General features: G+C 41.4%; 1 protein-coding gene across 1 annotated transcript in view; it reads right to left on the reverse strand.

The window, feature by feature from the left end:
• Positions 1 to 22,884, reverse strand: part of RAB31 (RAB31, member RAS oncogene family) — a 78,027-nt gene that overhangs the window by 33,573 nt on the left and 21,570 nt on the right. Inside the window, exons 4-5 of the mRNA XM_011228097.2 lie at positions 11,676 to 11,747; positions 10,285 to 10,391 (exon numbers count right to left, since the gene is read on the reverse strand). Of these exons, the coding sequence (XP_011226399.1) occupies positions 10,285 to 10,391; positions 11,676 to 11,747 (179 nt within the window). The remainder of the gene's footprint in view (positions 1 to 10,284; positions 10,392 to 11,675; positions 11,748 to 22,884) is intronic.

Consider the following 22,884-nt stretch of genomic DNA (forward strand, 5'->3'; position numbering starts at 1 on the left):
AAAAAAAAAAAAAAGAAAAAAAAAAAAAAAAACAAAAAAAACAAAAAAAAAACAGGCCTAATCTACGACAAGGTAGGAGTAGGGTGGAAGTGATTTCTACCAAGAAAGTACTTATTATGATGGCTACAGATCAAGGCTTGGTTGTTAGGCTGATGTGGAAATGTGAAGGGGAATTCTGGCTGGGATAGGATAGGATCTCCTCTCCTTGCTCTGACATCTAAAGGATCTTGCCCCATTGCCAACTAAAGCAGATGGTTCTTCCTGAGATACCCTTCTTGTGAAGATGCCACAGCCAGGTGACCCTACTCCCTTGCCTGAGCTAAAGGCAGCCAGTACAGGCTGGATATGAAGAAGTCCCACCTTCCAGGAGGTGGCTGGGTACAAGGTCCTGGCCTAAGCAGGAGCCTGATACTAATTAGATAGAGACAAACCCAATCACATCTTTTCTTCTGGTAACTCTCAGTGTGAGATGCAAAAGAGAGGGGGCCAGAGTACGGGAACGGCTTCTAAGGGATGACAGGATGATGGGTCAGGGGTGCTGGATCCTGAAAGCTGAAGAGCCACTGTTTCCATTCTCCCAAAGGTCAGGAGGGTGGGAGGGAGGCCCTGGAAGGTATGGCCACAAAGGCCTGGGTATATGCCCAGCCAGGTTCCAGCACTTCCTCATTCTTCCCCATCATCAACTCCTACCACCTAAGGTAATGCTTTTCCAAGCATGGCCTTCGGACGGCTTGTAAAAGGACCACTTTACAAAATGCATCTATCCCCAGCCTGCCGCTGCTTATTGGATCAGAATCTCAAGAGCTAGGTTTCTGGAATGTGAATTATTAACAAGTGCCCTGTGTGATTCTTATGTTCATGGAACTTTTAAAACTACTGAAGCAAGGTGACCTATTTCTCTTTTTCTTTTCAAGACTCGTCTGCTCCAATTCTCTGCCAGGCCCAGGGACAAGGCCATGCAGTCTCTTGTGGGCTCCCCAGACTTCCTGAGAAGAAGATTTCTTTTCCTGCTAGACCCCAGGCCACAGTTGCCCTCCTTAGAGCCACCTGGAATGAGCCCCAGGCCAGACATTACTTGTTCGAAAACTCAGTGAGCCACCACCGTTGGCACTCATGCCAGCATCTCCTGCCATCTGAGCAAGGCAAATCACACAGCTTCCTCTATCTGCTCTGGGCACACACACCCCCCCCCTTGTAGTCCACGGGCCTCTCAGGTCCTGCACAATCAATTCAGCTGAGGTTCCCTTATTTTCTTTCAATTCTGTATTTCCCTAGGATGTCCCCAACTTTGCAATCCCTACCTCAGCATCAGCAGATGGTGGAGAGCAGGGGGTAGGGAGAAAAAGCCTTGTCTCTCAGGCCCCATCAGTAACTGCACACTCTCCTGCCTGGGAAGCTGTAATCAGAACTTTTCTCCAAAACACATCTTCACTGCCGGAAAGAAAAGTGACAACCACGAGTACCTACTGTGTGTTGTATCTCCTGGGACAGTCCTACATACAGTATATGGCCAATTCCAGTTTGCCTCCAGGCCTCAGATTCAGAGAGGCTGCACGTTACTCTGATTTCACAGTAACTTTGGCAAGGACATTTTTGTCTAGAATTCAAGATATTTGGGGAAATCTCACAAAGATCGGGTGCCTAATAAAACAAGCTAGAAGTCCTGAATTCCCCTGACCAGATGCCTCTGAATGCCTTTGACTCTGGGTAGTGCGGTCAGACCTTTATACCATCCTCTAGAACATGGAAGAATATAAAACACAGTGACCGGATGGTCGGGCATCTCCCCCGTGAAGCACGTCTGTACACACATGCTTCAAGTGGGTTGAGTCAAGTTCACAGAGTTAATTCCATTTAAATTCCAGCACACTCTCAAAACATGCCAGGCATACCTCTTCTTATGGACCTGCAAGCTTACACGGCCCAAGTCCATTAGAGGACACTGCCTCCGCCTATCGACACGCTCACACATGTGCGTCAAATCTACACACTGTCCCTCTCCAACCCCCAGTGAAAAATAAAATACAGCTCTCTGGCAACTACAGAAGGGCAAAATGTTTTAGGATTAGAGTAAAAGAAGGTCAAGCTCTAAATAAGGTCTGGAGTGTAGAGATTTGGCCAACTCCCCAGAAAATCATACCAGCAGGCACAATGTGGAGCAGCCAGATCGGCTGCCCAAGAACTTGATTCCACTGCCATGGAAAGGTGTCAACAGCAGATGCCCACTAGGCCCTATCATTTACCAGACTATTCCTGTCTAGCAAGTGGCAGTTTATACAAGGACTAATACACCAGGCTTCCCCTTCCCTGCTTTCCTAAACGGGAGTTTCAATATGGTTATCCTGTTTCTCTTTTGCACATTGGGTTTGCCGGGGATGGTTAAATTCATCATTTGGCCCAATGTGTTTATAAAACTTCCATCAATCATATATAATATATATGCATGCATATAGAGGAGTGTGTGTGTTTGTGTGTGTAATATATACATATATATATCCACATATATACCACTGTTCTAATATCTACTTATTTTTACCTAAATCAACCTTTTGTTCATTACATTTTTTATTGAGATCATTGCAGACCCACCTGCAGTTATAAGAGACAGATTCCTTGTACACTTCGTCCAGGCTGCCCAAACCGTAACATTTTGTGAAACTATAGTATAATATCACAAATAGGATACTGACGTTATACTCTGTCTTATTCAGATTTCCCCAGTTTTACTGGTACTCATCTGTGTGTGCGTGTGTGTGTGCGTGCATGTGTGCGTGCATGTGTGTGTTATGCCCCACATAATTTTAACCTCTGTGTAGGTTTCTGTATCCACCACCACAGACAAGACACCCAACAGTTCCAACATCACAAGGATCCCTGCTGTTGCACTTTTACAGCCATGCCCGCTTTCCTCCCCTTCGCCTGCCCACCATGTCACCCCTAACCAGACCCCCTGGCAACCACAACTATGTCTTCTATTTCTAAAATATTTTCATCTCAAACTCTCATGTAAATGAACCCTCTGAGATCAGCTTTATTTGCTCAGCATAATTGCCCTGAGGGGTCATCCAAGTTGCCTGTGGCCGTGGTTTGTTCCTTTTCACTGCTGCATGCCATTCTGTGGCCTGGCTGCACCACGGTGTGCTGAGTCATTCACCTTTCAGAGGATATGTGGGCTGATTGCAGTTTGGGGCTATTATTAAAAAAAAAAAAAAAAAGCCGCCATGAATATTCATGTGCAGGTTTTGTGTGAATGTAAATTTTCATTTCTCTGGAATAAGTGGCCAAAGTATGATTGCTGGGCATATGGTAATTGCATATTTAGTTTTAAAAGAAACTGCCAAACTGTTTTCCAGAATGACTGCATCATTTTACATGCACAACAGTAACATATGAGTGCTCCAGTCTGTCCACATTTTTGCCAGCATTAGGTGTTATCATTTTTTTTTTTTTAGCCATTCTGACAGGTCCGCTAATGATGCTGAACACCTTTTAAACATGCCTGTGCTTACCATCTTGATACTCCCTAGGGTGAAATGTACTTTGCCCATTTTCAAATTAGATTTTTTTAATCATTAAGTTGCGAGAGTTCTTTATATATAGCCTACATGCTAGTCCTTTGTCAGATACATGGTTTGCAAATAATTTCTCCCAGCCTGCAGCTTGTTTTTCAAGCTCTTCACACTGGCTTTCACAGAGCAAGTGTTTTCAATTTTGATGAGTCCAATTTATCAATTTTTCCTTACATGGAGTGAGCTTTTGCTGTCAAGTCTCACAATTCTTTATCTAGCTACAAATTCTCAAGATTTTCTCTTAGGAGTTTTTCTAAAAGTTTTACAGTTTTACCTTTGACATTAAACTCTACGATTCATTCTAGAGTACCTGTTACATGAGGTATGAGGTTTACGTTGCAGTCTTCTCCCCTCTATGGATGTCCAGTTAATCCCGTACCATTCATTGAAAAGGCTATCTTCCTCCATTCAATTGCTGTTTCAAGTTTGTCAAAAATCAGTTGAGCATATTTGTGTGGATTTATTCCTGGGCTCTCTATTCTATTGCATTGATCTGTGTGTGTATCCCCACTGCTCATACCACACTGTCCTGATTACTGTAGCTACGTAGTAAGCCTTAATAGAGGATAGAATGATTTCTTCCACTATATTCTTCTTTGTCAATATTGTTTTAGTTTTTCTAGTGCCTGTGATTTTCCATATAAATTTTACGATAAGTTTGTTTATCCTTACCCAAAAAACACCTTATTAAAATCTTGATAGAGAGTGCATTGAACCTACAGACCAACTTACAGGGAACTGACATTGTACAACATTGAGACTTCACCTCGTGAACACGGTATGTCTCTCCGTTCAAGTCTTATTTGGCTTCTCTCATCAGCATTTTATAATATTCGGCATACAGATCCCATACATGTTTTATTAAGTAGATACCTAAGTATCTCATTTTCTTTGGAGCAACTGTAAAGAGTATTCTGTTTTCAATTTTAGTTTCTGCATATTCATTTTTAGATATAGAAATACAATTGATTTTTCTGTGTTTATTGTACATCCTGAAACTTTGTTGAACCCACTTATTAGTTCTAGGAATTTTTTGACATATCCCTTTGGAGTTTCCATGTAGATAATCATGTCATGTGCATAAATCAACTTTTTTAACATATTGAAAAAAATTTCATATCACCATCACAAATGGAATGCTAGAATCAACTGACATAAAAATGTAATTCTAAAAAACAAATACAATAAAGACAAAATATAATTGAATTCCAGTTAGATACAGTTGTCCGTAGAGGCCCTCAACCTTAGGTCTGCATGCTTGCTTGCTCTCTCTATTAAAGGGAGAATAGCAAGTATAAAAATAGGTGTTGAAAATGTATTAGCCTCAAGTCATGGGAATATTCTACAGGATAGACCATACACCAAGCCATACAATAAGCCTCAATGCATTTAAAATAATTAAAATCATACACAGTATGTTTTCAAATTTCAATGGAATTAAATTAGAAACCATCAACAGAAATTTAGGAAATTCACAAATAGGTGTAAATTAAACAACACACTACCAAATAAACAGAGGGTCTGAAAATAAATTTTAAAAAACTTATTAGAATAAAAAACAAAAAGATAACAGGCCAAAACTTATGGGATGCAGCTAAGGCAGTGCTTAGAGGGCAATTTTTAGCTGTAGGTGCCTAAATAAGAAAGGAAGATCTCAAATAAATATGCTAACCTTCCCCTTTGAAAAACTAGGGAAAAAAAGGAGCAAAGTAAACCCAAAGCAAACAGAAGGAAGGATATAATACACAGAGAAAAAACAAATGAAATAGAAAAACAGGGGAAAGAAATCAGTGAAACTAAATGTTGGTTCTTTGCAAAGATCAACAAAACTGACAAATCCTTAGCTACAATGAACAAGAAATAAAACAGAAGGCTAAAATTTCTAAAATCAGAAATGGAAGAGTAGACATCCATACTAACCTTACAGAAATGAAAAGTATTATAAGAGAACACTGTGCACTACACAAACAAATGAGATAATTTAGATGAAATGAATAAGTTCCTAAAAACGCATAAATTATTCTAACTCCAGAAATAATAGAATACCTGAATATACCTATAGCAAGTAAAGAAACTGGATTAGTATACAAAATCTTTTCACAAAGAAAATCCTGGGTCCAGATGACTTCACCGATGATTTTATCAAACACTTAAAGAAGAATTAACACCAATCTTTCACAAACTCTTCTGGAATAGAAAAGAAGGGAACACTTTTCAATTCATTCTACAAAACCTACTGCCTTGAGATACCAACATCAAACAAAGACATCACAAAAAAATGAAAATGACAGACCAATATCCTCATGAATACAGACATACAAATCCTCAATAAAATATGAGCGAACAGAACCCAAAAGCATATAAAAAGAATTATGCATCATGGCTAAGTGGGATTTGTCCCAGGAATGCAGGTGGTTTAACGTTAGAAAATCAATTAATGTAATATGTTATATTAAGAGAATAAAGGATAAAAACCACACGATCACCTCAGAAGATGCAGAAAAAGCATTTGACAAAATTCAACACTCATGATTAAAAAAAAAAAGAACACCCAACAAACTAAGTATAAAAGGGAACTTCCCCACGCTGATGAAGAGCTTGTACATAACACGTAGTGCCAACATCATAGTAAGAACAACTAAATGTTTTGCCCCTGAGATCGGGAAGGAGATAATAATGTCTGCTCTTACCGTTTCTATCCGAATTGTATTGGACGTTCTACACAGGGTAATTAGACAAGAAAAAGAAATAAAAAGCACCCAGATTGGAAAGGAAGAAATAAAACTATTTTCACAGACAACATAATCTTGTATACACTAAACGAAATTAACAAAACAATCCCGTTAGCAATAGCATCAAGAAAAATCAAACACTTAGGAACAAGTATGAGAAAAGAAATGCAAAACTTGTACACTGACAACTATAAGACATGGGCAAAAGAAACTAAAGAAGACCTAAATAAAATGGAAAGGTATCTCATATTCATGGATCGGAAAACAATATTGTTAAGATGCCAATAATCCCCACATTGTTCTAAAGATTCAACATATTCTCTATTAAAATCTCAGCTGTCTTTTTTGGGCAGAAATTGAGAAGAGGATCCTAAAGTTCACATGGAAATGCAAAAGGCCCAGATAGTCAAACAGTCAAACAATCTTGAAAAAGAAAAATTAAATTGGAGGACTTATAATTTCCAAATTCAAACTTATAAAACTATAGCAATCAAAATCCTGTGGCATCAGTAGAAGGATGTATAGATCAACTGAATAGAATTAAGAGCCCAAAATAAGACTTACATTTATGGTCAACTAATTTTTGACAGAAGTGCCAAAAAAATTCAATGGGAAAATGGTTGCCTTTTCAACAAATAGTGCTGGGAATTAGATATCCAAACAGAGAAAGATTAATTTGGACCCCTACCTCCTAATACACACAATAATTAACTCTAAATGGGTAACAGATATAAACGTAAACTCTAAAATTATAAAACTCTTAGAAAGTATACGAGTAAATCTCTGTGATTTTAATTAGCCAATCACTTGAGCATAAGACATAAAAAAGGGAAAAATCACAAATTGGACATTACACTTTCGCATTTCAAGAGACACAATAAAGATTATAAAGAGACAACTCATAAAAAGGAAGAAAATATTTGTAAATCATATATCTGATAAGGGACTTGTATTCAGAATACATAAAGAACTCTTACAACTCAATAATAAAAAGACAAGTAACAAAAATTGGGCATAGGATTTGAAGAGACATGTCTCCAAAGAAGATACACAAATGGTCAATAAGCATATGAGAAGATGTTTAACATCATTAGTCATTGGAAAAATACAAACCAAAACCACATTGACACAACTTCACATCCACTAGGATGGCAATAATGCAAAAGACAGGTAATAACAGTGTGTTGGTTGACAATGTAGAGAAATTGGAACCTCATACATTGCCGGTAGGCATGCAAAATGGTGCAGCCACTGTGGAAAACAGTTGTTAAAATTGTTAAACACGAAGTTTCCACATGACCCAGACATTTCACTCCTCATAATATACACAAGAGAAATGTAAACATATGTCCACACAAAATTTAACCATGATTGTTTACAGCAACACTTTTTAAAGTGGCCAAAAAGTGGAAACAACTCAAATTTCAAGTTTCATTCAACTAGTGACTGAGAAAATAAAACGTGGTATATCCATACAATGAAATATTATTCCGCCATAAAAATGAGTGAAGTACTAATGCACACTACAACACAGAGGAATTTCAAAGGCATTTATGCTCAGTGAAAGAAGCCGGTCACAAAAAACCACGTAAGTGCATGATTTGATTTATACCAAATGTCCAGAAAAAGCAAATTTATAAAGACAAGAAAGTACATTAGTGGTTGCCAGGGGCTGGAAGGAGTTGGACATTGGGAGTGACTGTAAATTGGCATGTTCTTTGTAGGGTGATGGAAATGTTCTAAAATTAGATGTGATGATGACTGTACAACCCTATAATTGTACGAAAATTTATTGACCGGTATGCTTAAAACAGGTGGATTTTACGGTTTCTAAATTAGTTCAATGAAAAATATTTATAAAAAATTAAAATTTTTAATTATCTATTAATAAATGCTTAAAAATTAAAAATTTACTAACATCCAACTGGTTTTTCTCTTCGACCTAATCAAACTGGTCTTTTTCATTGAGGTTGGAAAGAGTATTGCAAAGGGAGTCATTTCTTTGCTGCATGATTCCGTAACAAGTAGCATCTAACATAACTTTGTGCATAACAAAAGATATATACTCCACACTTTATAAGCCACAACCACAGCATCTTGAGAAGTCACATGCAGACCAATGAGGCCAAACTAGAGAAGAAAGGGTACTATGCAGACACGTGAACTAGTGGACAGAGGCCCCATGATGTGACCATTGGGTGTAGCACCTGGATTGTCTCCCACTGGGGATGGAGGGGCTGTGCGTGAATTTACGGTTGAAAGGGAGATGGATGGATGGTGTCGGCTAGGGCATTTTGAAAACTGTACATATAGGCTGGGCACAAAGCAGAATGCCTGCTGAGGAGAACACTATACCAGTGCATGGAAGGCGAATTCCACCCCAAGACACGGTACATCTGTCTTCAGGTATCGGTGGCCAAGCCAACATGTCACAGACATGTTTTGTCTGGCCAGGCTGCATTTTCTGGAAGCTTCCCCCTCTTCAAGACTACCTACCCTCCTACTCTCATCATGGTGATGGTGGGAAAAATCATCTTGTGCCACCCAAATCCCCTCTCTCGACCATAAATGCCTTGTCATGATATGATGAAATCCTTCCACGGCAATTTAAACTAGAAACAGAGAGAGTGCCAGAGACTAAAAATGGAACGTATCAAATGTCAGTCAGGCAACCCTGCTTTTTTACCTTGTGGATATCAGTACCTTCCAATAAGTTCCCTTTTTCCTGAAAATAATTTCAAGTGAGATTCAGTTCCACGTCAGCAAGAATCCTAACTAATTCCAGTCAACTTTATATCATTGTCTGCTTAAATTCTAGTCCCTCAGCTCTGCCACAATCACAAGGCTTACTTAATACCTTTAAAGTCACACCTTTACTACAGTAATTCAATGGTGTCAGATAACAGCGCCTGCCCTCAGCAAAGATTGTGTCTACCCTCCCACCCCCTTCTGATGACAAAAGCTAAAGTGATTCTCTTTTGCAATTCTAGACAAGCAAGCTGTTTCAGGATTACAGTAAAGAATGTAGAGATCTAAGCTAAGTCTGGGGAGTCTAAAGATTTGTCCAGCCCCCAGAAAAACAAATGATTAAGTGGTGTTTATGGCTGTTATTATAAACCAACCTGATGCAATATGATACAAAGCTTTTGAAATCCCAAAGAAACAGAGCAATTTGTCAAAGACCATGTTAAGAGCTTTTGCAAGATCTATTTCCATTGTTTATCAAACTTTGGCTTAATCACACTTGGATGAACAAAACCTGAAGCATGATGTCGTTGTCTTTATGAAGACCAACGAATGGAATTGCAGAGAGTTAAATTAACCAGGGGGATGGAGATGATGCAAATTCACTATTCCTTTTTCATTACATTTTTATTTAGTAAAAATAGCTAGCTTATCAGGCTACATAAAGCTATCATCAAATCTCTAGTCCCTGTGGACTAGGTCCCTGCAAACCTCATTCCAGGTAAAGAAAGGTCAACAATCCAGCGTCTCTGAGGGAAACCATAGTGTTTTAGTGAGATTATGTAGACCCAACTACACCCTTAAGTTAAAGTTAGAACTAAAACGAACATGGATGCTATGGGAAATGTTATAAATTCTCACTCTCCTTACCATATGGAAGTGTTATTAAAATGGCCATAGTTGAATAATGTCAATAAATAACAAAAAAAAAGGTAACAATAAAAATAATAAAATCATTTAGCCCAAAGACCTCTAGAGTCAGGGATGTAACTGTGCTCTGTAGGAGAGATTTGGTTTTAATATCCGCTCCTAGATGATCCATCCAATTTGCATCTCATTATTTTCCCTTAATTCTACTCTGGTTGAATATGTACTACCTAGACCACCCGTGAATGACCCTCGATTAAATCATTATACTGAGAACAGACTTAACAACACAGGCATGACAGCTTTTTACATGTAGACATTCAGAGACGGAGGATATTCACTACACCAAAAAAATTTTTAATGCATCTTACCTAATATCTGAGAGATCACACTTGTTTCCAGCAATAGCCATTACAATGTTTTCTGGACCATGCTCCTTCAGTTCTTTCACCCATTTCTTCAGGGTATGAAATGAATCCTAAACCCAAAAGTAAATCAGTCAATCACTGGAAAGACCCATCAACACAGTATCTCAACCAAGTAGGAATATAAACCCAACCCAACTTAACAGAGGAAAATATTTTTAGGAAAGTCACATACATTAACATCCTACCCCCGTCTTGGCACAAAACTTAATATTAGCTAAGTTACACTTAAATAGCCTATAAAAGTTTCCTTTTCTAAAACTAAAACTTGACGAAGAAAATCATACTAGTAATTTTCTTCTATAAATAACATTAATTTAAAATAATAGCCTTGACTCAACATGAAAAACACATGTTCATGCTTATTTCAGGAAAGAGCGAGAAAGAATACATACTTACATACTCTTTCTCTCCCTCTCTCTCCTCCCCTGCCCCTTTCCAATCATCCTGTTTTCCTTTCTGCCCTTCACTCACAACCCTCCTCCAGCAAACCAGTCAAGGCAGACACCACATTTAGGTAGAAGTGTTCAGGAACTCATGGACAGTAACAGTGATGGATCATTGAACCAGCAGTCCTGTGAGCTGAGTCAGCACTCCCAGGGTGGAAAAAAAGCAGCCAGGAAACCACTGCAGTTCCTTGATGCATATTCTAGATCTTCAACGTGATAACTAAAAATATGGTATACTGTATAATATGCAAATACACCACATGTACATGAACATTATCCTTGACATTTTAAGTAGTGGGATTGAAACACTAATAGAAAATAAGCATTCCGGGGCGCCTGGGTGGCACAGCGGTTAAGCATCTGCCTTCGGCTCAGGGCGTGATCCCGGCATTATGGGATCGAGCCCCACGTCAGGCTCTTCCACTATGAGCCTGCTTCTTCCTCTCCCACTCCCCCTGCTTGTGTTCCCTCTCTTACTGGTTGTCTCTATCTCTGTCGAATAAATAAATAAAATATTTAAAAAAAAAAGAAAATAAGCATTCCATAATCACAAAACATGCAGGACTTAGAAATTATTTTTCTCTTCCTGAAAAGCCAGCATTCTGGAGAGCAGTACTGGCAGGCATGACCTTGCCTCTACGAACAGACAGTCAATTTTAAAAATAAATGATCATTGTTGTTTATTTAATTTGGTCGATAAATTTGAAATGCTTCACTACATATAGGGGAATAAACTCAATATATGGTGCTGATTATCCCTGGTTACCATGCTGTGAAATCTCATCGCAGGCTACTGGCAAGACTCAAGCAGTCAAGTCTCTGCTTTGGTGTTTCTACGACAGAGAATTAACATAGGGAGCATCAAAATCTTAAAGGCGACATTCTTACCTGTTTGGTAATATCATAGACTATGACAGCTGCAGCAGATCCACGATAGTACATGGGAGCCAGTGAATGAAACTGGTTAAGAACAATGAACAGTTTTAGGCCAAAATCAACACATTGGATGCAACCCCAAGTTAAATATAAAATTTTCCTCCTACATTATCCCTATAGGACCCCTGAATTCCCTCTAGAATTTTCCCAGGAACCCTATTAGGCAATAAATTCTCCTCCTCGACTGCACATGTGCTTGTGGCTGACAGACCATGAAATTCACTTTTGGGCAAAGGCCAAAAATAAATTCTATTTTAAATGTTCCTCTTCTATGAATTTTCTTTTCTCTACTGCTCATTACTTATCTAATACGACTGACCCAGGGCAATCTCATTAGAATTATTCAGTGGTAAGAAAAAGATGCTTGCCAAGGGGAGGACAAAAGGAGACTGACACAGATCACAAGACCCTCACTGAGTCCTTAATGAGGGCCAGGGAGCAAGGGCACCTCTGCAACCCGCCCTCAGCCTGCAAGGCTGCTCTCCCTCAAAGGCACACGGTGACATAGACAAGGTCTGTTCCAAAATGTGACCAAAGCAAGACTCATTGGTCACTAGAATCCTTTATCTCAAAACAGGATAGATAATTATGCTGAGGATATACAAAGATTCTATGTATATTCTGAAGAACAGATCTTTGAATACATTTGAAGACTATATCGTGGAAAGGTTTTGAAAGCTGAGAAGTAAGAGATAGCTCAACAGAAAAATGGACAAAGGATATATATAGTTAAATCTCCGGGGAAGAGACATAAATTACCAATGCATATTTTAAAATGTTCAATTACTGTAAAAGAAATGAAAATAAAAGCAATGAAGAAGCATGTATTAATTTATTAAATATCAAAAAGATTTATTATATCCATTATTGGTTTAGATTTGGGCAGGGGGCCACTCTCATATGTTACATGAGAATGTATTTTAAGACCTTCGTGGGGCACCTGGATGGCTCAGTCGGTTAAGCGCCTGCCTTTGGCTCAGGTCATGATCTCAGGGTCCTGGGATTGAGCCATACGTCAGGGTTCCTGCTCAGTGGGGATTCTGCTTCTCTCTCTCCCTCTGCCCTTCCCTGCTGTTTGTTTGTGTTCTCTCTCTTTCTCTCTCTCTCTCAAGCTCTCTGTCTCTCTCAAATAAATAAATAAAATATTAAAAAAAACTTCGTATAAAAAGACGCTCAACATTGCTCATCTTCAGGGAAATGCAAATCAGAATTACAGTGAGCTTTCACACCTGTTAGGAAAGCTGTTATCAAAAAGACAAAAGATAACAAGTATTGGTGAAGATGTGGAAAAAGGGAACCCCGAAGCACCGTTGGGAATATAAATTGGTGCAACCACTGTAGAAAAGAGTACGAAGGGTCCATAAAAAACGCATAACTATGTGATTCAGTAATTCCCCTTTTGGGTATATACCTAAAAGAAATGAAATCAAACACTTCGAAGAGATATCTGCACTTCCATGCTCCTCACAGCCTTATTCACAATGCACAAGACATGGAAACAACCTAAGTGCCTACTGATGGATGAATGAATGAATGAATGAAAAGAAAATGTGGTGTGTGTATACACAATGGAATACTATCCAGCATTTTAAAAAGGAAATCCTGGGGCGCCTGGGTGGCTCAGTCTTTAAGCGTCTGCCTTCGGCTCAGGGCGTGATCCCAGGTTACCATGGGATCAAGCCCCACAACAGGCTTCTCTGCTAGGAGCCTGCTTCTTCCTCTCCCTCTCCCCCTGCTTGTGTTCCCTCTCTCGCTGGCTGTCTCTCTCTGTCAAATAAAAAAATAAAATCTTTAAAAAAATTAAAAAAAAAATAAAAAAGGAAATCCTGCCGTTTGCAATACCATGGATGAATCTAAAACACATTATGCCAAGTGAAACAAGCCAGATGTAGAAAGCAAAAAAATGCATGATCTCACTTACATATGGAATCTTAAAAAGTCAAATATGTAGAAGCAGAGAGAAGATGGGTGGTAACCAGGAGCGGGGAAAGGAGGGAATTGGGGAAATGTTGGTGAAAGGGTACAAAGTTGCAGTTACAGGGAATGAATAAGTTCTAGAAATAGAATGCACAGCATGAATACTGTGTTAATTATATTGTATTGAATCTGGAAATTTGCCAAAAGAGTAGATTTCAGGTGCTCTCATCATTTACAAAAGGGAAAAGGTAATTGTGTGAGAAGATATGTTAACTAGTTTGACTGCAATAATAATTTCGCTATGTCTACGTACATCAAACCATCATGTTGTACACCTTACAAAAATATTTTTTTTTAAAAAAGAAAGAGACTTTCCTTAAAAGCCACTGTTGATAATATATATCAAAAGTTAAAATGTGCATATTGTTTGACCCAGCAATTCCACTTACAGGAACGTACACTGGAGTGATCATCATACACCAAGATACACATCCCTATGTTACAAATGGGAGCAAATATCTGAAAACAAGCTAATGGTTCGTCATAGAGAATTCATTAAAGGTATCTGTGTATAAGGGAATATTCTGCAATAATTAAAATGATGGTGAGGATTTTCATCTACAGAGAAGGTTACATACTGTTGAAGGAATAAAAAAAAAAGTCTCAAAGCAGCAGAGGGAGCATGCTGTAATTTAGGGTAAAATGTGAGTGGGTGTGTCTATGTCTACAACAATGTTTCTCAATATGTTCACAGTGGGATTTCTAGTGATTTGTACATTTTTCTTATAAGAGTCTGCATTGCATTATACATAGCATAAATGCTTACAATTTTTTTTAAAAAATAAAATAGGTTTTTAAGTCAAAAAAGAAAAAGTAGCCATTTTTATTGGAGGGTAGGCTAAGGAGCAGGGAGGAAAGGAAGGATGGATCCTGAAGTTTTTCCAGCGAACAGCAGATGCATCATTCATTCATGTTTATTTCCCACATAATACTTATCACTGAATAAAAACCTGCCAAACTGAAATGATCCTATTTGGAAATGTGAAGCCCATCAGTTCCCGAGGGTTCCCTTTCACCAGACTGAAGAAGGCTAGTGTGGCACTCTCAAGAGTGTGGAAGGAAGCAGGCTCTTTCACAAATCCCAGCCCTTGTGTAAGCCTCCACCTTGAACAGAAATTGCCCTGGTGCCTCTGTGGTGTAAAGAAAAGGGCATGGGTTGGATGGAGCTCAGGATGAACCCAGGAATTCCCAGCTGACGGCCCTTGGCCACTCGCCAGGACTCACTGGAGGACAGCGGGCCATTTACCATGCGCGCCTTTCATATTCACTGCCCAACACTGTGTATTTGTTGTAATTGTTAGGCACCAATAAATCTATTTTTAATCTGTACTTTGGCAATCCACTCCACATGTAGAAAATAAAATCAGAATTCCTGCCCAAAGGGAGGAAAAAGCAATGTATTTTTGAAATATTCCTGCTTTGCTAAGGGTAAGGATTGCATATAAAGTGTCCTTTAGCCCAATTACATAAAATGCCCATTTTTTTTTTTCAAAATAGCTTCCATATAAGAAAGGTCCACTTAAACACACCATGTAGGTCCAAAATTTATATCTCAAAAATCAAGATACTTGTGGACTCAAACACAGAGAGGAGCAAATTGTGGACATCTTCTGAAGACAGAGTTCGTTTTCAGCTACAATACCACGAACTGAATCTAAAATGGTCACTGGTGTTTAGGTCTCATGAATTATTGAATAGATCTTTGTATATAATGCATTACTTGTTCTTTCCTTCCTCCAAATGGAATCATTTTGAAATAAATCTGTTGGGGAAGCCATTTAAATGACTTTATTGCCTGGGAATTGGGGGATTTAATGAGTTAAAAGTTCGTCTCAATTCCAAAACCCAATAATACAATGACCAAAGGATAATATTTGTGGAGGACAAAAAGATAAATCACTTCTAGTCTACAACATGTATATTCTCCTCCATACAAATATAAAAACAAAAGCACCACAATTGGCTTTAATACTCAACATGACATAATTCAATTTCCGTAGAGTCCAAATTAAGACTGATGAAAACACTCACATAAAAGATTCTTCTCGAAATAAAGTTTCACAATTACAGGAGGTTGCTATAAGTTTTAAATCTCACCTTGAAGAGTTCTTTGAAAATTAGCAGGACAGATGTCAATTCAAAATCCCTTCTTCCCTAACTATCCAACAAAATATCTAGAATACCAAATTAAAGTGCTCAGATAACTCTCAAGTGACATTTAATTATTTAGCAAAAGCACAGGGAATTGTGAAAAGCCAATCCGACCCTCAAACAAAATGGCTGTTTATGTACTTAGTGTGTTGCAACTGTGTGTTTTTTAACTGTTGCATGTCTACAGAATGAGAAAAGGGAACAGTCTTCAAACTTCTCAGCTTCTACAGATGGATGCTAACCCTTTCCCCACTTCCGGCAACTGGGAGAAGGATAAATAGGCATAACCTTTCTAGAAAGCAACCAGACAATGAACACCAAGAGCCCTAAAAATGTTCATACACTGATTCAACATCTGCACTTCTGAAGGGAATGATCAGAGATGGTCACAAAGTCACCAGAATTCACTCCCAAATTACCAGTCATGCTGAAAAACTGGAGCCCATTTCAATGTCTAGCCATCAGGGACCAGAAACGTAAATTTGTCTAGACTCCCTCCGAGTCTAGATCTCTTCATACTTTGCCCTTAGCCATGCAGTGGACTGCTGGGCAGCAGTGAAACTCACACTTCTGAAAAATAAGAGATGGCACGAGAGACAAGGAGAGCCATCTGGTACTTCCAAGGGTCTTCTACAGAACCCGGGGCTCGTGAGGTGCTTTTGGGAAAAAAGGTTTCTTGGCCAAATAAGTTTGAAAAATGCTATGCGTAATAATGCTCCCCTGGAGATTTGTGAAGTTTATTAGCACATTAAAGGCTCTGAAAATTTCTGTACTAAAGAAACCTATTTGTTTTGGTTTTAACTCAGACTTCTCAATTGATTTTTTTTACCTTTTTTCAAGTAATATTTATTAACATCTTGAGACCTAGTATGCTCAGAACCCACATTAAAGGCAAAGTATAAAGAGATCTAGAATCAAAGGGAGTCTAGACATCCATGCCTGGCTCTATTCTGGTAAATTTATGCAGGCAGTTAAGTGGGAAACAAAAGCAAAAGAAAAAATCAAATTTCCTTACAACTTACAGCCCATTGACAAGTCCTTGAGACAGGCAGAGTGACTTTCCTCTAGGGACTCATCTGCCTCAATGTTAATACTTTAGCTTAACATTAGCCTGACCTCCAGGATCCTGCAAGTCTCCTTTCACATATAAAAATTCCTTTGGAAACTTCCTTAATCTATACCCCCCCCCCAAGATATGTGTTAGCAATCATCCTCCAAGCATATGGCCCACTGATACACATCAGAAGGGACTCATGACTAAGGTAATTACTTGTAATAAATGAGCTTTTCCTAACAACAGCTAGCCCTCCAAGGTCCTGGAAACCTTGCTTCCCAATTCCTTAGAGACTGACGCTATCCTTTACCCACTCCCAACTTGAAAGTATATAAACAGCCACTTCTCATGACCCCAGTGCAGCTCTTCCTGCACACAGGTCTCATCCCGTGTTTTAATAAAACCACCCTGTTTGCACCGAAGATGCCTCAAGAATTCTTTCTTGACCATCAGCTGGGAACCCCAATATTTTCATATCAGGTAATAGTGGGGGTGGGGTCAGTGGTGATAACTAAGGTTTTTCCAGCTTTGTGACGACCAAGGTAAGACAGACTCTAGATGGAACCTCCTTCCTTTGCCCTGCCTTGATTCTTCCAAGTGCAATACACAAACCTCCTTTCTTCCCATCCCACACCATCCTGTACGTGTGTGCATGCACAGTGGAAAGTATTATTGCAGGAAATATCCTCATCTTCCAGACCACCCAGTCTGCTTCAGGCAAAATTTCTTAAATGCAGGTTTGTGGCATCATAAATTCCATAGCAGCAAAAATTCTGCATGTCAAGAATGAGCAGTAGTGGAAAGCACATGAAGTTTCCAAACAAGGACAGGCTCCAGCTGGGCTCTGCCTCCCCAGATGAGAATTATCCAAGCCAGACCACTCTTGCATCAAGTCCAGGAACTTGTAGGGATGGGTTATGTGTTCCAATTTTCAGAGAACACTGTCCCTGGTGAGTCGCTTCAATGCCGCCTGGGAGCCCATGCTGGCCTGTCCCTTGTGCCAGCACACAATGAGAAATTCTCACTATCCCACAGAACCCTGAGGACATGGACAGTCAAGGGCAGAAGCCAAAACATATCCCGTGGTTCATTAGGATTCAAACAAAGAGGGAAGTGGTAGAGGAAAATTCTTGACATTCCCAACATTCTCAGCTGGCAAAAGCTGAATGGAAAAACCATTACTGAATGTTCTTTCTGTGCCATTCAGAAGAACCTTTCTGATGTTTACACAGACCCTCTCTCTCCACAGAAAAGCAGAAGGCCTATTTATATGCCCACTCAGATGTCCTAAAATCCAATAGTAGGTAAAGCTGAATAGAAAAAGGGCTGGGAAACTATATGGCAGACCGTTAACAGTAGCTATCTCTGAATAATGCCATTATAGGCAGACCACCACTTGTTGTAATATGTCTGGATTGTTTTTTTAAAATTTTTGATAGGATACACTACTTTAACAATGAGAAGGGATAACCCCCCCCTTCTTTCCTCTTTCTTTCAATTTGCCAGTAAAGTCAAAGAGCTTCCTCGGCATTCAGGGATCAGAGCATTGAAGCAAAAGTATCAGGAGGAAGCTGGTTTCAGAAGTAACCGGACCGCTGTTTGACTCCTTTTGGACAAGGTACGGTGCAAACCTTCTTTAGGAGACAACAATACAGCACAAATCCAAACATCCTTCCACAAAAAAAAGGTGTTGGTGGGGAGGCCATGGATTCGTGTTTTGTGAAAGACAAGGTAATGAACTGGCATACTCTGACCCTTAGAATAATGTACAAGACAGAAGCCAAGATTTTGAAGTGATATAGAAATACACTTCTTCCCACCCACGTAATACCCATCTACAGAGAACCTCAGCTCTAATTCCTGTCTGTTAGCAAGCCAGTGGAATTTCCTCCAAGTCCAGAACTCTGCCCCACCCTGTCCCAAAGTTATCTGCATTTCTCATCACACACAGTCCCCGTTCATTGGAAGGAAATGCCATGAGGGTTGGTCATGGCTCTCCCTCTCTCCTGCTCCACTCAGGTTGCTTTGGTCTCTCCTGTCTGTATATAGACCTCCTGTTCACAGTAAACATCCCATCTTCAAGACACATCTCCCTGCAAAACAGGACAGCAAAGCAAACATCACCTGGGATTACGCGCAGAGCAGGACAGACCTTGGCCCGGGGCCCCAAAGCGGGGCCTGATCCCACACTCCCTGACGGTGGTACCCATCCTACAGCCCTGCCACCATGGTGCCCACAGGAAAGCCTGCCTTGCTGGGCACCCGCAAGGAGCTTCCCGAGTCTGTGTCAGCACCTTGCTAGGAAGAGATCTGAGTCACACAAAACACACTTGCAGGCATGGTTTCATTCACCCCCAAAGCACCAGGCACCCAGGCCTCTGTCTGTGTTCACCAAGTGCAGCCTTTGGACCCATCTTTCCTTGACTGGTTATCTGGAACTTTCCACTGGAGTATTTAGATACTGCAGTGGCCACACAGCAGCTAGAGGGATCCTGTTTTTAACTTGTGAGTTACGTTATTTACACATACCATCGAATCTATTTTTAACTTTTTAATTGTGGAAATGTTCAACCATACGCACAAGAAGAGAGCATGGTACAATGCACTTTCATGCTCTCATCTCCTAGTCTCAAGATCAGCCGAACACATGGCCCCTGGCATGTTTCCACCTCCCCTCCCACCCCACCCCCGCCACTGGAATCTTCGGAAGCAAACACTCGACGTCATATTATGTTAACTGTAAAGCAGAGTGGTTTTCTCTTCAAACAAAGTCAAATTGTGTCATTTTTCAAAATCCTTCTAACTTACTAATCATAAAATCCAAACTCTGTCCTATGGTGTCACTCGGGCACTCAACCCGTCCTCCCCCTCTCTCTCCCCAGTCTCCGGCCTCCTCTCAGCTCCCCGAATGCGCAGCCACAGGGAGCCCTCAGGGTCGTCTCACATGCCTTCCCCAGACTGGACCCACCTCCACTAGACATCCTCACTCCCACCTTTCATTCACAACTTTTTCAACCACCACTTCCTCTGAGAACCCTTCCTGACCCCTACCTGGGCCATAGCAGGGACTCAGCAAATACGTAACAATGGAACACACGTGATGAATCAATAATCCTGTGAAGGCAGGTGGACTAGATAAAACTGTTCCTATATTACAGATGAAAAAATAGGCTCATAATGGTTCAGTAAATTGCCCACAGACACACAGCTCTTATATGGTGTAACCAGCCCTTGAACACAGGTCTTCTGATGCCAAGTTCCATACTCTTTCCATTCCTCAGTTGCTTCTCTGCAATGAAACGCTGCATAAGTTGATGTAATGCAGTTACAGGCTTATACTAAACATAGGCACTCATTCAACAAGGATCTGTTGAACACTTGGTATATGATGGGGACTCTTCTAAGGAGGTGGCAGGTAGAGTAACAGTCCCCAGAGATGTACACATCTTAATCCCATATTATGCTACATGGCAAGGGGGCATTGAGGCTGCCAATGGAATTGAGGTTGCTGACCAGCTGACCTCGAGATGGGAAGGTTATCCTGCATTATACAGTGTTCAGCGTCATCATCAGGGTCCTTACAAGTAGCAGAAGAAGGCAAGAGTCAGAGAGCTTGGAAGATGCTCTGCTGCTGGCCTTGAAGATGGAGGGAGGAATGAGGGTACAAACCAGGCAATGCGGGTAGCCTCTGAAAATAGCCAGGAATGGATTCTTCCCCAAAGCATCCAGAAAGGAACACAGCCCTGCCTATGCCTTGGTATTGGCCTGGTAAGCCCTTCTCGGACTTCTGACTTTCAGAACTGTGAGCAAGCTGTTTGGAGCTACTAAATGTGTGGTGATCTGTTCCAGCAGCCCTAGGAAACAAATAGAAGGTGAAGAAGAAGGGTGGAGTCTGGCCGCCTTCAAAGGGGCTGCTCTGGATATAAATGTCTCCTAACAGCGAACTCTGTGTTCTAAGGACACTCCAGCTGTTCCTGTTTAGACACGTCCTTCGGTGCCTCAGGAGCACGCTCTTTTGTTATTAAATGAAGTCCATGTGCCTAATTTCCTTGTCACGAATGACATTCACAGGCTTCATAAGCCCTTTGGTTTGTATTTGAACCAGACTTAGGAAATAAGGTGCACAAAAGTAGAAAGTGAAGGGAGGGAGAGGCAGGAATGGAGGGGAGGGGAGGACAGAGGAGAAACACACAACCAGATTAAGAGCTTCTCCCATTCTTCTTCCCAAGCACAAGGCTGTCTTGCCCACGGAGAGTCAGAGAACGGAAATTGGCCGCAACCCAGGAGGCACAGACAATGCTTCATAATCAGAAGCTACTTACAGCGTCCTGGACCAAAATACACACCAGTAAAATGTTATTGGCTGACTTGTAACGAATCTTCCCCTAGCGGCTGGCCGTCCTTCCCAGAACACGCCTGTCCCCCCAGAGGAGCAGCACAGGCAGACCTGGAGGAGGGCAGACACCCACCGGGGAACAACGGACAACGGTGGGGTCTGCTGTGACACAGAGGGTGCTGCAGGGCCAGGGGACCGGGGCCACTCGCAGGCAGAAGCTCACCCTTGCTTTGTAAGACTGCATGCTCGAGGTTTCCCTCCCCGTGCTCCTGACTGTCCACTCCCTCATTTCGTCTCCCTCACTTCCGGCCTTCCCATCGCACTGGCTGAGGGCACAAGAGCTTGGAGTTTCCCTTCGGACTTACTACATTTATTGTAATATATAGACATGTCCTTCCTCTTTCTCTCCTGCCAGTGGCATTCTGCACCTACCCTCCTAATTTCCTCAATGACACCAACACCCCCAAACAGAACACGTCTGGGAACGGGTCTGCCCACAATGGCGGCCCTAGCCCTGCCCACACTGCTGCCGTCCCATGGCCCAACTCAAACGCCACCGTCACACTCTCCTTCCGCAGCTTCTGTCACCAATGTTTACACGTCCCTGGACCTCTTCAGCTGCACCACTTTCCAACTGGGGGACTCCTGAGGCTTCTTCTAAAAGGACAGGCAGGGGCACAACCCTATCACAGTAGCTGTCGACCCCATTTTTAACAGCATGTACTGGACGGGCAGGCTGCTGCTGTGTCTCCTTACCACACAGTCTTCGTTGGGTTTTCCTTTTGAGGGGGTGTCACAGGAGCGGAGGGTGGAGAGGCGGAGCATTTCCTTTATCAGTTTGTCCATGTGCGCTAGTTAAACGTACGGTTCTCTTGGGACAGACCGGGAAGGAAAGCAAACCAGGTATTGATCCTCTTCCACTGAAGGTGAATTCTGACGAAAACCGCTCTCCAGGGGATGTAGGAAGGCACAGGAGGGCGAAGCAACCCCCCAGCCTCGGTGAGGAGCAGGTCTGCACGGGTGCTGTTGCTGCTGCCGCGGGGGCAGGGCCTGTGTCTCCCGTGGCCGCAGGGCAAGCGAGGAGAGAACAAACAGCAGCTCATTCGGAGCTTCTCAGAGGCCCCATTCTTTAAGGACTTACAAAGGGCAAAACTTCCTCAGACTTGAGCCACAGTCTATGAAAAGAGAACCGCTTTCTTGACCACAGAGACCGGGGCCCCGAAGAAAGAAGGAAAGAAAGCAAAAAAAGTTTCTCTTGACGTTTGTCAAGACCGAACTTGACCTCAGCAATTTGCTGCCTCCGGTCTCGTTTCTTTCTCAGAGACCCACGGAGACCCGGTGTTTCAGCCACGGCCCTGCCTGGCTGCCTCTCAGCTGTCTCTGCATATGTCGTCCTGTCCCTGTAGGAGCCTGGGAGGCGCTTGCGAACGTAGGCCGAAGGAGGCGAACAGCAGCATGGCTCCACAGCACGCTAACCCGTGGGCTCCAGGGGGGGCACCCCGGAACTTTGCCTTCAGCAGGTGCCCAGCTTCCAGGAAAACTTTTTTTTTTTAAGATTTTATTTATTTATTTGTCAGAGAGAGAGAGAGGGAGTGCACAAGCAGGGGGAGCAGCAGGCAGAGGGAGAAGCAGGTTGCCGGCTG

The sequence above is a fragment of the Ailuropoda melanoleuca genome, chromosome 14 (genome assembly GCF_002007445.2).
Source record: "Ailuropoda melanoleuca isolate Jingjing chromosome 14, ASM200744v2, whole genome shotgun sequence".
Taxonomy (NCBI): Eukaryota; Metazoa; Chordata; class Mammalia; order Carnivora; family Ursidae; genus Ailuropoda; species Ailuropoda melanoleuca.